Raw genomic sequence first — 15,180 nt, 5'->3', positions numbered from 1 at the left:
GTAGACAACATCCACTGATTCACTGTGTCTATCCTGCTTCTTACTACTTCAAAGAATTCCAACAGATTTCCCAGGCAAGATTTTCCCTTGAGGAATCCATGCTGACTATGACCTTTTTTATCATGTGCCTCCAAGTACCCTGAAACCACATCCTTAACAATCGATACGACTAAGGCCAGACTAACTGGTCTATAATTTAAATTCTTCTGCCTCTCTCTCTTCTTGAAGAGAGGAGTGATATTTGCAATTTTCCAGTCCTACAGAAACATTCCAGAATCCATTGATTCTTGAAAGATCATCATTAATGCCTCCATGATCTCTTCAGCCACCTCTTTCAGAACCCTGGGGTGTACACCCTCTGGTCCAGGTGACTTATCTACCTTCACACCTTTCAGTTTCCCAAGAAACTTTTCCCTGGTAATGGCAACTTCTTTCACTTCTGCCCCCTGACAGTCTCGAACTTCCAGCAACACGCACAACATGCTGGAGGAACTCAGCAGGCTGGGCAGCATCCGTGGAAATGAACAGTCAACGTTTCGAGCCGAGACCCTTCGTCCGGACTGAAGAGGGAGAGGGCAGGGGTCCTATAAAGAAGATGGGGGAGGGTGGGATGGAGAAGGCTCTTGGGTGTCAGGTTAAAAACCAATCAGAGGAAAGATCAAGGGGTGGGTGAGGGGAAGCAGGGAAGGGATAGGCAGGAAAGGTGAAGAAGGAATGTAATTGTAATTCCCTATCTCTTCCCTCCCCATCCCAGGTTCATTTCCCCTTACATTCCTCCTTCACCTTTCCTGCCTATCCCCTCCCCCACCCCTTTCCTCTGATTGGTTTTTCACCTGGCACCTACCAGCCTTCTCCTTCCCACCCTCCCCCCACCTTCCTTATAGGGCCCCTGTGTCATCTCCCTCTTCAGTCCTGACAAAGGGTCTCGGCCTGAAACGTTGACTGCTCGTTTCCACGGATGCTGCCTGAGCTGCTGAGTTCCTCCAGCGTGTTGTGTGTGTTGCTTTGACCCCAGCATCTGCAGTGTACTTTGTGTTTTTGAACCTCTGGCATGCTGCCAGTGTCTTCCACAGTGAGGAATGTTGCAAACTACTTATTCAGTTCGTCTGCCATTTCCTTGTCCCCCATTACTACCTCTCCAGCATTGTTTCCTTGTCCCCCATTACTACCTCTCCAGCATTGTTTCCTTGTCCCCCATTACTACCTCTCCAGCATTGTTTCCTTGTCCCCCATTACTACCTCTCCAGCATTGTTTCCTTGTCCCCCATTACTACCTCTCCAGCATTGTTTCCTTGTCCCCCATTACTACCTCTCCAGCATTGTTTCCTTGTCCCCCATTACTACCTCTCCAGCATTGTTTCCTTGTCCCCCATTACTACCTCTCCAGCATTGTTTCCTTGTCCCCCATTACTACCCCTCCAGCATTGTTTCCTTGTCCCCCATTACTACCTCTCCAGCATTGTTTCCTTGTCCCCCATTACTACCTCTCCAGCATTGTTTCCTTGTCCCCCATTACTACCTCTCCAGCATCGTTTCCTTGTCTCCCGTTACTACCTCTCCAGCATTGCTTCTCAGCAGTCTGATATCCACTCTCATCTCTCTTTCACACTTTATTATCTGAAGAAACTCTGGTATCCTTGTCAATATTATTGGATTATAAACATCATCCCTAATATTTTGATGAATAACATAGGGGGACTGCTGTTGATTTGATCTCTATGGATTCCCAATGTATACCACATTGTGTTGGCGCGTGGCCAAGTGGTTAAGGCGTTCGTCTAGTTAACTGAAGGTTGCTAGTTCGAGCCTTGGCTGAGGCTGCGTGTGTCCTTGAGCAAGGCACTTAACCACACATCGCTCTGCGACAACACCGGTGCCAAGCTGTATGGGTCCTAATGCCCTTCCCTTGGACAACACTGGTGGTGTGGAGAGGGGAGACTTGCAGCTTGAGGAACTGCTGGTCTTCCATACAACCCTGCCCAGGCCTGCGCCCTGGAAACTTTCCAAGGTGCAAATCCATGGTCTATTGAGACTAACGGAGGCCTACACACCACATTGATAGCCTGCCTTCCATAAGGTATTTGATAAAGTGCTGCATGAAAGGCTTATTGTCAACAATGATCCCCTTTGAATGAAAGGAAATTAGTAGCATAGATTGAAAATTGCCTTAAGTGAACAAAACAGTATGATAGTGAAAGCTTTTGTTTTGGACTGGAGAGAAGATAGTGGACTTTCCCAGGTGTCAGCATTATAGAACCTTGACCTTTCTGAAAATCAAAATTGCACTTGTGTGCACAGGAATTATCTTCCATATCTGCAGATGAAGCTAAGCTAAAAGGCACAGTGAACTGTGGATAGCAATAGACTTCAAGCAGATGAGCTGGATGGATATATGGCAGATGAAATTTAATGGAGAAAATTCCTCTGTTTTATTTTGGTGGGAAGATCGAAAAGAGACATTATCAACAAGAGAAAGCAATTTTAGCAATGGAACAGGAATAGAGAGATCTGCATGGACTTGCTCAAAGTTCTTTGGAAGTGGCAGGACAAATTGAAAAAGTGGTTGAAGAAGATTTTGCATTTACCAGTAGAAGTACGGGATCCACGAGTCTCTCTGTAACTTCTAGATATCTGATGTTAACACTGCAACTTAGGAGAGAGGAGGCAGAAGAAATTTGAACCTGGGAATGGAGGACTGTAGTTATGGTGATAAACGGGAGCCGCTGGGCTTGTGAGGGGATCTGCCGAGGACCTTTAAATTATGAAAGGGTTAGACAATAAAAAGAGTCCTTTGACGGATGTGAACAGGAATCTGTCAAAGAGGACACGGAATGCAGTACTACAGATAATACAGGAGTTGAATTCAGAAGGAAACTGGGTTGAATGGAAAGAATTTGCAGGTATGCTGGAAAAGGGAGAGGAGTGGCAGTAGAGGATTGTTCTCATACTGAGGTTTAAGATCAAATGGTCTCCAACCTTGCTGTACTCATCTCTGTTTCTGTGATTATACTCTATTTACACTTACCCTAAGCTAAACACCTGCATGCACTTGTGCTCCCCATCTTCTAGTATGCATGCAAATCATGGACTTTGACAGCAGAACTGCAAAAGAAGATGCAGGCAGTAGAAACGAGATGCTTCAGAAGGCTCCTTGACATCTCCAATACAGACCATGTCTCAAACAATGAAGTACGAAGAACCATCACCCAGCACACGAGGCTCTACGAAGATCCACGGTAAAGAAGAGGAAACTGAGATAGCACGGCCACGTAACAAGTGGACTCTCAAAGACCAGCCTTCAGGGAACGGTGCAGGGGAAAAGAAAAAGGGACAGACAGAGGAAGAAATGGACAGACAACATTGCAGAGTGGACCAAAGAGAGCTTTGCCACAACCCAGGCCCTTGTCCACAACTGAGAGAGATGGAGGCAACTGGTGCAATGCCCCTGTACAGCGGGTAATGGGATCCCTGACCTTAAACATGCACTTAGCCAGCTCTGTAGAGTGGGTCATGTTGCTCACCTACCTGACACCTGACTCCCAAACCAGACATTCTGAACACTGTCAGATTACCAGCTGGACAAAGGAAGTGCTTCAAGGATGTTTTCTAAACTACCTGGAAGAGGTGAGGCATCCCCAGCCAGCTCATGCAATTTCCTGGTCATGATCACTCAACAGGGGAAGAGCATAGGGGAGGGCACTGACAGTCCCGAGTTTCTTCATCAGGAGCACACACAAAGGGCAGCAAGGACAGCAGAGGGCAGCCCATCTCCCAAAACACCTGAGGCAGAATCTGCGGCCACCTCAGTCATCTCAGAAGCCAGAGAATTGAAAGGGAAGCAAGTATCCTCAGTCCTCTGAAGAAAAACTGGTCAGGATAGTTCTGCACTACAGAGATCTAGTCCTAGTTTGTTGTTGGTTGCATTCAGGACATCATTTCACTGGGAGCATGAATCAGGTCTGGAAGCAGCAATAGAAGGCTAGGGAGAAAGTGCTTGAAATGCAATAGCAAGGACAGAGGTTCTTGGATCCACTATCCATCTCAGATCAGTATAAGATCTCTACATTCTTTAGGTGAGTTTCCTTTTCCCATTGTTTGTCACATTGCCAGGTTGTCCACTGTCTGAGCTACAAAGCCCATTAACATCAGGGCCTGGCCACAATACGCAGGACTATTCACTCCCAAACCAACCTCACCACCAGCAGAAACCAAGAAAAGTTGTTATTTGCAAAAATTATTTTATTAATGCTATCCACGATCAATAAATAAACCAGTCATCCAAAGACAGAGCAGACTCACTGGGTCAAATGGCCTAATTCTGCTCCTATGTCTTATGGTCAATCTTGGCAAAGTCCTGAACATAGTCAGGAAAATTTTATAGTGTGAAGTACATTCATATATATAACATTCAAGCAGGTCCTACTGGTAAAATTGGGTGGAATTCCCCTTTAAATAGCATAATTTTAAAGCAACTCTATTTCCAAGTTATGTTGTGAAAAGGTAGTCATCTTTTCAAAGTGCACTGAAAGTGGCAATTTAACTTGAAGGGAATTTGGAATGAAAATATGAAGGATGTGGTGATGGAGTGAGGAGGTGGGAGGAGTATTCTGTGCAGTGTAAATACCAGCACAGAGCAGTTGTGCAGAAGGGCCTGTTAATCTGCTATAAATATTATCATTCTTCAGGGTAGAGAAAGATAAGATGGATTTTACTGGTTCATTAACTACACATTCCCACAATTTCAGCTCAAAAGTGTCTATAACATTTTGTTAATTTGCATTGATATCATGGAGCTTGGTGACTGACTTAATCAATAAAATAATTTCATATACACATCTAATAAAGTAAAATATTCCCTGACCTTCATAGAAGCATCAACAAACATAACTCGAGGTCAAGCCATACAAAAAGTATTAGGCACACGGCCAAAAAGCTCACCCTTAGAGGTAGGGTTTACAGAAGTTTTTTTTTGGTTATTTGTTAATTCACAGCATAGGGCATCATTGGAAAGGTTAATATTTTAGTTGCTTGTCACCGACTCTCTGGACAACTTCAGAGAAGTCGTAAGTACAAAGAGCCAGCCACGTTAGTTAGCCCAGAGCTACAGATAGGCCAGATTTCCTCCTTTGATGGCAATTAGTGAATGTGGTGGGGTTTTTCAACAGTCTGGTAGCTCCACCGTCAAATTTGTAGATCCTAACTTTCTATACCATATAACCATACTATACTATATAACAATCACAGCACGGAAACAGGCCATCTCGGCCCTCCTAGTCCGTGCCGAACTCTTAATCTCACCTAGTCCCACCTACCCGCACTCAGCCCATAACCCTCCACTCCTTTCCTGTCCATATACCTATCCAATTTTATCTTAAATGACACAACTGAACTGGCCTCTACTACTTCTACAGGAAGCTCATTCCACACAGCTATCACTCTCTGAGTAAAGAAATACCCCCTCGTGTTTCCCTTAAACTTCTGCCCCCAACTCTCAAATCGTTTGAATCTCCCCTACTCTCAATGGAAACAGCCTATTCACGTCAACTCTATCTATCCCTCTCAAAATTTTAAATCCCTCGATCAAATCCCCCCTCAACCTTCTACGCTCCAATGAATAGAGACCTAACTTGTTCAACCTTTCTCTGTAACTTAAGTGCTGAAACCCAGGTAACAATCCTAGTAAATCGTCTTTGCACTCTCTCTAATTTATTGATATCTTTCCTATAATTCGGTGACCAGAACTGCACACAATATTCTAAATTTGGCCTTACCAATGCCTTGTACAATTTTAACATTACATTCCAACTTCTGTACTCAATGCTTTGATTTATAAAGTCCAGCGTTCCAAAAGCCTTCTTCACCACCCTATCTACATGAGACTCCGCCTTCAGGGAACTATGCACTGTTATTCCTAGATCTCTCTGTTCCACTGCATTCCTCAATGCCCTACCATTTACCCTGTATGTTCTATTTGGATTATTCCTGCCAAAATGTAGAACCTCACACTTCTCAGCATTAAACTCCATCTGCCAACATTCAGCCCATTCTTCTAACCGGCATAAATCTCCCTGCAAGCTTTGAAAACCCACCTCATTATCCACAATACCTCCTACCTTAGTATCATTGGCATACTTACTAATCCAATTTACCACCCCATCATCCAGATCATTTATGTATATTACAAACAACATTGGGCCCAAAACAGATCCCTGAGGCACCCCGCTAGTCACCGGCCTCCATCCCAATAAACAATTATCCACCACCACTCTCTGGCATCTCCCATCTAGCCACTGTTGAACCCATTTTATTACTCCAGCATTAATACCTAACGACTGAACCTTCTTAACTAACCTTCCATGTGGAACTTTGTCAAAGGCTTTGCTGAAGTCCATATAGACTACATCCACTGCCTTACCCTCGTCAACATTCCTCGTAACTTCTTCAAAAAATTCAATAAGGTTTGTCAAACGTGACCTTCCACGCACAAATCCATGCTGGCTACTCCTAATCAGATCCTGTCTATCCTGATAATTATTAATACTATCTCTAAGAATACTTTCCATTAATTTACCCACCACTGATGTCAAACTGACAGGTCTATAATTGCTAGGCTTACTTTTTAAACAATGGAACCACATGAGCAATATGCCAATCCTCCGGCACAATCCCTGTTTCTAATGACATCTTCAAGATCTCCGTCAGAGCTCCTGCTATCTCTACACAAACTTCCCTCAAGGTCCTGGGGAATATCCTGTCAGGACCCGGAGATTTATCCACTTTTAAATTTCTTAAAAGCGCCAGTACTTCCACCTCTTTAATTGTCATAGGTTCCATAACTTCCTTACTTGTTTCCCACACCTTACACAATTCAATATCCTTTTCCTTAGTGAATACCGAAGAGAAGAAATCGTTCAAAATCTCTCCCATCTCCCTCGGCTCTACACATAGCTGACCACTCTGATTCTCTAAGGGGCCAATTTTATCCCTCACTATCCTCTTGCTTTTAATATAACTGTAGAAACCTTTTGGATTTACTTTCACCTTATTTGCCAAACCAACCTCGTATCTTCTTTTAGCTTTTCTAATCTCTTTCTTAAGATTCCTTTTACATTCTTTATATTCCTCGAGCAATTCCTTTACTCCATGCTGCCTATATCTATTGTAGACATCCCTCTTTTTCCGAACCAAATTTATACAGACTATTTGATTTATTTAAAATATCCCAGCTGTCATGGCATGAATTAAACTTGTACCTTCAGATTAATAAACCAATCTCTGTGTGCCAGGAAAGAGATTTAATCAGTGAAGTTTAGGAAGGGAATATTAGAGGTTAAAAGTAGAGGCAGCAGAAGGAACAGAACCCATTAATGGCCACCAGGGATGGGCAAGAGCTCAGGAATTGGAGTAACATAGAGATTTCAAAGGGTTGGAAGGAATGGAGGAGATTGAAGAGCTACTGAAGGATCTGGAAGTGAGAATGAAGGTTTCACCAAAAGGGATAGGTGAATGGGATATGGTATGAGTTCAAACACAGGCAGTAGAGTGAGAAAATAATGTATAGAGGATAGTAACTTCGGAGTAGGTCACATGGCAACTGGTCTGTATGATCATGGCTGATCTACCCCTGGGCTCCTCTGTGACAGTTCCCCAGAGCCTAGCCTTTTAAAACTGCATCTGCTTCCTTACATATCTCTGATGACTGCATCTCCACACTTCCCGGCGTAGAAACTTCATCATCTCCTGCAAGAAAGTGGCTTCTTTGCACCTTGGTAAGATGGAGAATTAGCCTCGAGTTGTTGAAATGGTGAACTCTGGTGATTACTGCTGATGAAGTGTCCCAGTCGAAAACATTGACTGGTCCTTTCCCTTCAGCTGTTTCCAGCCAGGGGTCTGGGGGTCCGTGGACCCCTCCATTAATGGTGGGGCTCCATGGCCGCTTGACCCATTGAGTATCCCCGGCTCCTTTGTGTGCTGCCTCAAATAAATTGGTTCCTCATTTCCTTCAACAGAGGCCTTGGAGCTTAGCTGCAAGGGTTTGATGAATTTATTGGAAAAAATGTTAGACCACAGGATTCCTTTAACATTGAGAAAAGTTCGAAATGAATATAGTCAAAATACTACAGAAAAACTACACAGTCAGTAATGAGAAGGTGCAGTAAGTTTCAAAAGGTGAAATTAGAGATTTGAAACTTAGAAGCAGCAAGCTATACAGCGGAGTCTGAAGAGTTATCTGATAAAGGCCTTAAAAGTTATAATCATTGAGTCAGTGAATTTACTTAGAACTATGTGGGATTTTTATCGAGCAAACCCAGAGAATGTACGTTTGTGGGAAAGACCAACTTCGGAGGTTATTAACATATAAAAATAATTTTAAAATAAATTTCTTTAGTCGGAGTAAGCAAGGAGTGTAATGTGAATGGACAGGACCGCTTATTTACAGTAGTTCCAATTTCTTAATTGTAGATTAGCCAGTATCGATAAATAAATTATTAGCCCCAAATAACCAAATTAGGAGGCAGGATTTCAAATAATGGACGTTACTGTTAACCAATTACTCGTTACTGAATGAAATAGTTGGCCAATAATTATTACATATTCGTCGAGCTTTATTAAGAACAGCCAATCGATATGAAGGGCTGGGTTTTAATTTCGGAAAGTAGGCGGACTCTAAAATGTGATTGACGGGTTTGCGTGCTATGAAATTGGGGTGTGTCCTTGGGATTTGACGGAAGGGTGTTGTCTCCAATGAGGTAAAGGGGGCGTGGCCGGCGGTATGTCAGTTTTTTGGAGCAATATCAGATCTGCAGCGGCTCTCGGGGTCGAGATGCAACACTTTGGGGGCAACTTCTGGGTAAGTGGGGTAATGGATAGGGCATTGGCCAAGGGGTGGCGGCACGCACCTTGTCCCGGGGCTTGCAGCCACCGGGTTGCCCGCCGAGGCTGCAGCAACAGCCGAGTGTGAAAGGGGGCATCGTGCGGAGAAGGTGGGCGGCAGGAGCGGTGTGCCCCCACCCCCGCCCGGATGTACAGGAACCGTTCTGCTGCTCAACTCGATATTGCTCCTGTACCCGTCCGGCCTGAGCGTCAGCAGGCAAGCGACACCAACCAAATGCCGGTCATTTCATAGCAAAATGCAAAAATTAATGCATCAGAATTTCTTACAGCCCAACGTGTGTACCTCGCTCCGTATGTGTGCGCGCCTCTCAGTGCCACTACCTCTGTCTGTCTCTGTGACTGTGTGTGTGTGTCACTAACTCCCCGTGTTCCCTCTTTCTCCCCCTCTCCTTTTGTGCACCCGTGTCTCTCTCTCTCGTTCTCACCCCCGAGCCTTTGATTGTTTGTGTGGATGTCTGTTTCCGTGTGCCTCTCACACTCAACGACTGGCATTGTTTATTTTTTGGTCTGTGGCTTTTATGCAATAAATAACGTGGAGAAATAGTGAATTATTTATTCGGTAATGCGTATCCTATCGTTTGTTCGTTGTTTTGAAGAAGGGGTGGTTAAGAATATCTACGTTTTAGTAGTATCTTTCACAACCTAAACATATGTCTACGTGCTTTGCAGACTGGTGTAGAAATGTCACCGCTGTGTTGTAGAAAACCCGCAAGCTCACAACCAAAATAACCCGATGGCGAGCAGCTCATCTTGTTTTGGTGCGGATAGTTGAGTAAATAGTGAGCGAGAGACCAGGAATATCTGCCTGGGGTCTCAGCGAGCGCTGTGGGACCTTCCACGTTCACCCGGGAAGGCACACGGGGCTCCTGCTTTACCCGTAAGATGGCACTTCCGACGCTGTAGTAACCTCTGTGTAGTCAAGAACCGGAATCAGGGACACAGCCGACACTGAGCTGTCTCAATAACCAGGGAGGATACCATTCAGCCCCACACAGTTAATTACATTTTCTCCGACCTGCATCATTCTTCGATCTGCTTGCCTTGATCGTTTACTGTCCAAAAGGAGCTATCTTATCTATTTTGTCTATAAGGAGTTATTTAGCAAATAGCCTTTGGGAGAGACATTACTCTCTTTACACTTGTGGCTGTTGTGCGTCAGTAGTATATAGAGTTACCTTGTGTCACCACAATGCATTGGGACAATAGTAGCAGATATCAAAAGAGTTAGGTGGTTCACATTCAACACTACTTGATTATGTGGCTTTTAGTTCGTGTTCCCTTGAGTTTAGAGGACTGAACTAAACTTGCGATGTTTTATTAGGACGCAGATTTGATACAGAAACTGTTTCCACTGGTAGAGAGGGGAGCGGGACCTTAAAACGAGCTAGGCCATTCAGAACGCTGGCAGCAAGCACATTGTCACACATAGGGCAGCAGAATTCTGGCTCGCATTCCCCCCCCCCCCAAACAAATGCTGAGTTTGTAAGCTTTTGGGAAGTATTACAGGACCGAGGTGGGTGGAGGAGATGAAAATCAAAGTGTTGATTTTCTGTTGAGTTGACGCTGTTGAGTGTTCTTCTGTGGACTCGGGTAGGTGGGTTCCTGCTTCAGAACGAAACCACAGCGGGCAGCGCCAGTTTCCTGATCAGCATTAAACAAATTACCCCGTCTGTTCACAGAGAAAAACCTGCGAGTCGACGGTACTCTTTTTCCATAGATGCTGCCTGGCCAGCTGTGTTCCTCCAGCATTCTGTGTGTGTTACCCCTTCTGTTACTCATCCGGGATCTTGATGTGCATCAATTCTTGCCAAACTATCTACCTTACCATTGTGGTTACCCAACGTTGAGCTTCATTGACTGGAAATCATTTTGTGACAACCTGATTCACAAATTTGTAAAGTACTATCTTGTATTGCATTGTACAGGTGCCGCTAAGTTAACAAATATCACAACATATGCCGCTGATATTAAATTCTGATTCTGACTGTTAATGGCCTGTTTCTGACATAAAACCCTGTACCGAGGGGATAACCCATCAGATCATGGCAGCAGCAAGCCAGGCTGGTGGAACGTTGGCCTGCTCTGAAACTCAGCTAGTTATAGGGGACCCAGTACTTAGGGGGACAGAAAGGAGATTCAGTGGCTGCAAGAGAGACACCACGATGGTATGTTGCCTCCTGGGTACTAGGGTCCAGGATGTACTGGAGAGGGTGAAGTATGTTCTCAAGGAGGAAGGTGTAACAGCCAGAGGTCATGGTGCACATTGGTACCAATGACATGGGCAGAAAAGGAGAAGAGGTCCTAAGCAGTGAGCATTTAGAGTTAGGAAGAGGCTTAAAAGAAGGTTGTAATCTCCATAATACTCCCCGTGCCGTGGGCTAGTGCAGGTAGAAATGGGATGATAGCACAGATGAATGAGTGGCTGTGGAGATGGTGCAGGGGGCAGGGTTTCAAGCTCTTGGATCATTGGAACCATTTCCGGGGAAGGGGTGACCTGTACAAGAGTTGGACCTGAATTGGAGGGAAGCCAATATCCTGGCCAGGAGGCGTGCTGATGCTACACTGGAGAGTTTAAACTAGCTTCTCGGGGTGGGGTGGTGGGGGGGGGGGGTGTTGGGAAACGGAGCTCCAGGTCGGGAAGGAAAGGATTGGACCAGAAGGAAAAATATTGAAAAGAAAAGTCGAAATAACAGGTATGATGGGTCGGATAGTTTGAAGTGTGCATGTTTTAATGCTGGGAGTGTTATGGGTAAGGGTGATGAACTTAGAGCATGGATCAGTACATAGACTTACGATGTTGTTGCTATTACTGAAACTTAGTTGAGAGAGGGGCAGGAATGAATGATTAATCTACCAGGTTGTCAAAGTTTTAGAAAAGATAGAGGTGGAGTTAAAGTGTTGTGGGGGGTGATGGTGGCGTCGCCTACTGATCAGGGACAATATCAGAGCTACATTCAGGGGAGACACAGAGTCCATTTGGATACAACTGACGAAAAGGAAGGGTGCAGTCATACTACAGACCCCCTAATTGCCTTTGAGACATTGAGAAACAGACATGTAAACAGATGAAGGAAATTTGTAAAAATGATAGGGGTTGTTGTCATGAGAGATTTTAACTTCCCTGATATAAACTGGGACCTTCTTAGTGCAAGGGCTTAGTTGGGGCAGAACAACACACACAAAATGCTGGAGGAACTCAGCAGGCCAGGTAGCATCTGAGAAAAGAGTACAGTTGACATCTCAGGTCTGGCTGAAACCCTTTGGCCCAACTGGGTTTCAGCCCGAAACTTCGACTGGACTCTTTTCCACAGATGCTGCCTGGCCTGCTGAGTTCCTCCAGCATTTTGTGTGTGTTGCTTGGATTTCCAACATCTGCAGATTTTCTCTTGTTTTAGATGGGCCAGAATTTGTTAAGTGTATCCAGGAAGGTTTCTTAAAACAACAAGTGGACGGTCCAACGCGAGGTGTGGCCGTACTAGTCCTGGTGTTGGGTAAACAGACTGACCAGGTGACTGACCTTTCAATGGGTGAGCAGTTAGGGAACAGTGACGACAACTCTTTAACTTTCAGGACAGCTGGAGATAAGGGTAGGTATGGTCCTTGTGGGAGAGTTTTAAATGGGAGAAGGGCAAATTACGAGAGCATTAGCACATACAAAGAAGCATTAGTTGGGAACGCCTTTTCTCTAGCAGGTCCATACCAGACATGTGGAGGGTGTTTGAAGATCACAGAGTACAGAAAAGGTGTGTTCCCATTAAAAGGAAGGACAGGGATGTCCAGAGAGGTGATGAATTTAGTCAAGGAAAAAAAGAAGTGTGCAAAGCTTCAGAAGATAGGATCAAATGAAGCACATGAGAAGCAGGAAAAGGACTAAAGAAAGGAGGAAAAACATGGAAAGTCCTTGGATTAAGGTGAATCCCAAGGCATTTTAGGCACACCATCAAGAGCAAGAAGATAACTAGGGAAAGGGTGGGACCACTCAAGGATAAAGGCAGAGGGGGGGGGGGAGGGGACATTTGTTTGGATGCAGAGAATGTGAGTGAGGTACTTAATGAGTACTTTGCTTCAGTATTTACTAAGGAAAATGATATGGAGAACCAGGAGATCAGTGCTGAGAGTATAAATACATTAGGGAGTTTAGAGGTCAAGAAGGAGAAAGTGTTGGGCCTCCTAATGAGTATTAAGGTGGATGAGTCCCCGGGGCTTGATGGGATGTAACCTCAGGTTATCAAAGGAGGCAAGAGATGAGATTGCTGGGCTCTTGATCAGTATCTTCATGTCCTCTCTAGCCACAGGTGAGGTCCCGGAGGACTGGTGAGTGGCAAATGTTGTACCTTTATTTAAGAAGAGAGCAAGGGAAAATTCTGAGAACTATAGGCAACTGAGTCATTACATCAGTTGTAAGGAAATTGCTGGAGAAAATTCTTTGGGAGAGGATATATAAGCATTTGGAAACTCCTAGTTTAAGTAGGGCGAGCCAGCATGGCTTTGTGCGTGGCAGGTCATACCTCACCAACTTGATTGAGCATTTTGATAAGGTGATGAGAGAGATTGATGAGGGTAGGACAGTGAACTTTAGTAAGACATCTGATGAAATCCCTCAAGGGAGGCTCATCCAGAAGATTAAGTTATATGGGATCAGCAGCAAATTGACTGTTTGGAATCAGAACTGGTTTGCACATAGAGAGTCATGGATGAAGGGAGATATTCAAGTTGGAGGTCTGTAATTAGTGGAGTTCCCCAGGGTCCTCTGCTATTTGTGATGCTTATAAATGACCTGGGTGAAAATATAGGTGGGTAGATTAGTAAATTTGCAGATGATACCAAGATTGGTGGTGTTGTGGTTGGTGTAGAAGACTGGCAAAGAATACAGCATGATATAAATCAGTTGCAGATATGGGCTGAGAAATGGCAGATGGCACTTCACGCAGATAAATGTGAGGTGTTGCACCTTAGTAGGGTAAATGCAAGGATTTTACACTGTTAAGGGCAAGATCCTTAACAGTGTTGCTGAGCAGAGAGATCTTGGGGTGCAAGTTCATAGCTCCATGGAAGTGGCTACACAGGTTGATAAGGTGGCTAAGAATGCTTGTTTTTATTAGTCAAGGCATTGAGTTAAAAAGTCAACATTATGTTGCAACTTTATTAAACTCTGCTTAGGCCCCATCTGGAGTATTGCGTACAGTTCTGGTCGCCCCACTATGGGAAGGATGTTGAAACTTTGGGGAAGGTGCAGAAGAAATGTTTCCTGGTTTAGAGCACATGAGCTATCACGAGAGGCTGGATACACTTGGAGCACCGTATGTGAGGGAAGATCTGACAGAGGTTTACAAGATGGAGAAACATTGATAGAGTGGATGGAGAGTATCTGTTTCCCAGGATCTAACGTCTAATACCTGAGGGCATGCATTGAAGGTGAGACGGGGTAGGTTCAAGTGGAACGCGAGGGGTATGTGCTTTACACAGAGAGTCGTGGACGCCTGGAATGAGCTGCCTGGTATGGTGGGAGAGGCAAACTCATGAGAAGCTTTTTAAGCGATGTTTGGATAGGCGCATGGATGTAAAGAATTGGGAGTGATATGGACATGGTGTCGGTAGGAGGGTTCAGTGTTTGGGGTGTTTTCGATTTGCTCTTTACCTGGTTTGGCACAGCAATGCGGGCCGAATGGCCTGTTCCTGTGCTGAACTGTTCTGCGTTCTATGTAAGGCACCTGATGAGCACAAAGAATTCCACGGTTATTATTCATTTGTGATCAAAGAAGCTATTGCTCATCTTGACCTATATTTAAATCACAACTATCATGACTAAAACCAGATCACCTCGTTACTTCTCTCATCTCTGTTTTGGGGATCTTGCCGAGTACAGTTTGCCTGTGGCCTTTCCTGCATACCAACCGTGACAAACGTCAATGGTACAGACAGACAGACAGACAGACAGACTTTATTGATCCCGAGGGAAATTGGGTTTTGTTACAGCCGCACCAACCAAGAATAGTGTAGAAATATAGCAATATAAACCATAAATAATTAAATAATAATAAGTGAATTATGCCAAATGGAAATAAGACCAGGACCAGCCTATTGGCTCAGGGTGTCTGACACTCCGAGGGAGGAGTTGTAAAGTTTGATGGCCACAGGCAGGAATGACTTCCTATGACGCTCAGTGTTACATCTCGGTGGAATGAGTCTCTGGCTGAATGTACTCCTGTGCCTAACCAGTACATTGTGGAATGGATGGGAGTCATTGTCCAAGATGGCATGCAACTTGGACAGCATCCTCTTTTC

At 44.6% G+C, this 15,180-nt stretch overlaps 1 protein-coding gene across 1 annotated transcript in view; it reads left to right on the top strand.

Annotated features, from left to right (window-relative positions):
• Window positions 1–8,770: 8,770 nt before the first annotated feature.
• LOC132406135 (F-BAR domain only protein 2-like) overlaps window positions 8,771–15,180 on the top strand; it is a 92,119-nt gene continuing 85,709 nt past the window's right edge. Inside the window, exon 1 of the mRNA XM_059991381.1 lies at window positions 8,771–8,851. Within this exon, the coding sequence (XP_059847364.1) occupies window positions 8,774–8,851 (78 nt within the window). The 5' untranslated portion in view covers window positions 8,771–8,773. The remainder of the gene's footprint in view (window positions 8,852–15,180) is intronic.

The sequence above is a fragment of the Hypanus sabinus genome, chromosome 16 (assembly GCF_030144855.1).
Source record: "Hypanus sabinus isolate sHypSab1 chromosome 16, sHypSab1.hap1, whole genome shotgun sequence".
NCBI lineage: Eukaryota > Metazoa > Chordata > Chondrichthyes > Myliobatiformes > Dasyatidae > Hypanus > Hypanus sabinus.
The sequence above is the reverse complement of the archived record's forward strand: the minus strand, read 5'-3'. Positions and strand labels throughout refer to the sequence as shown.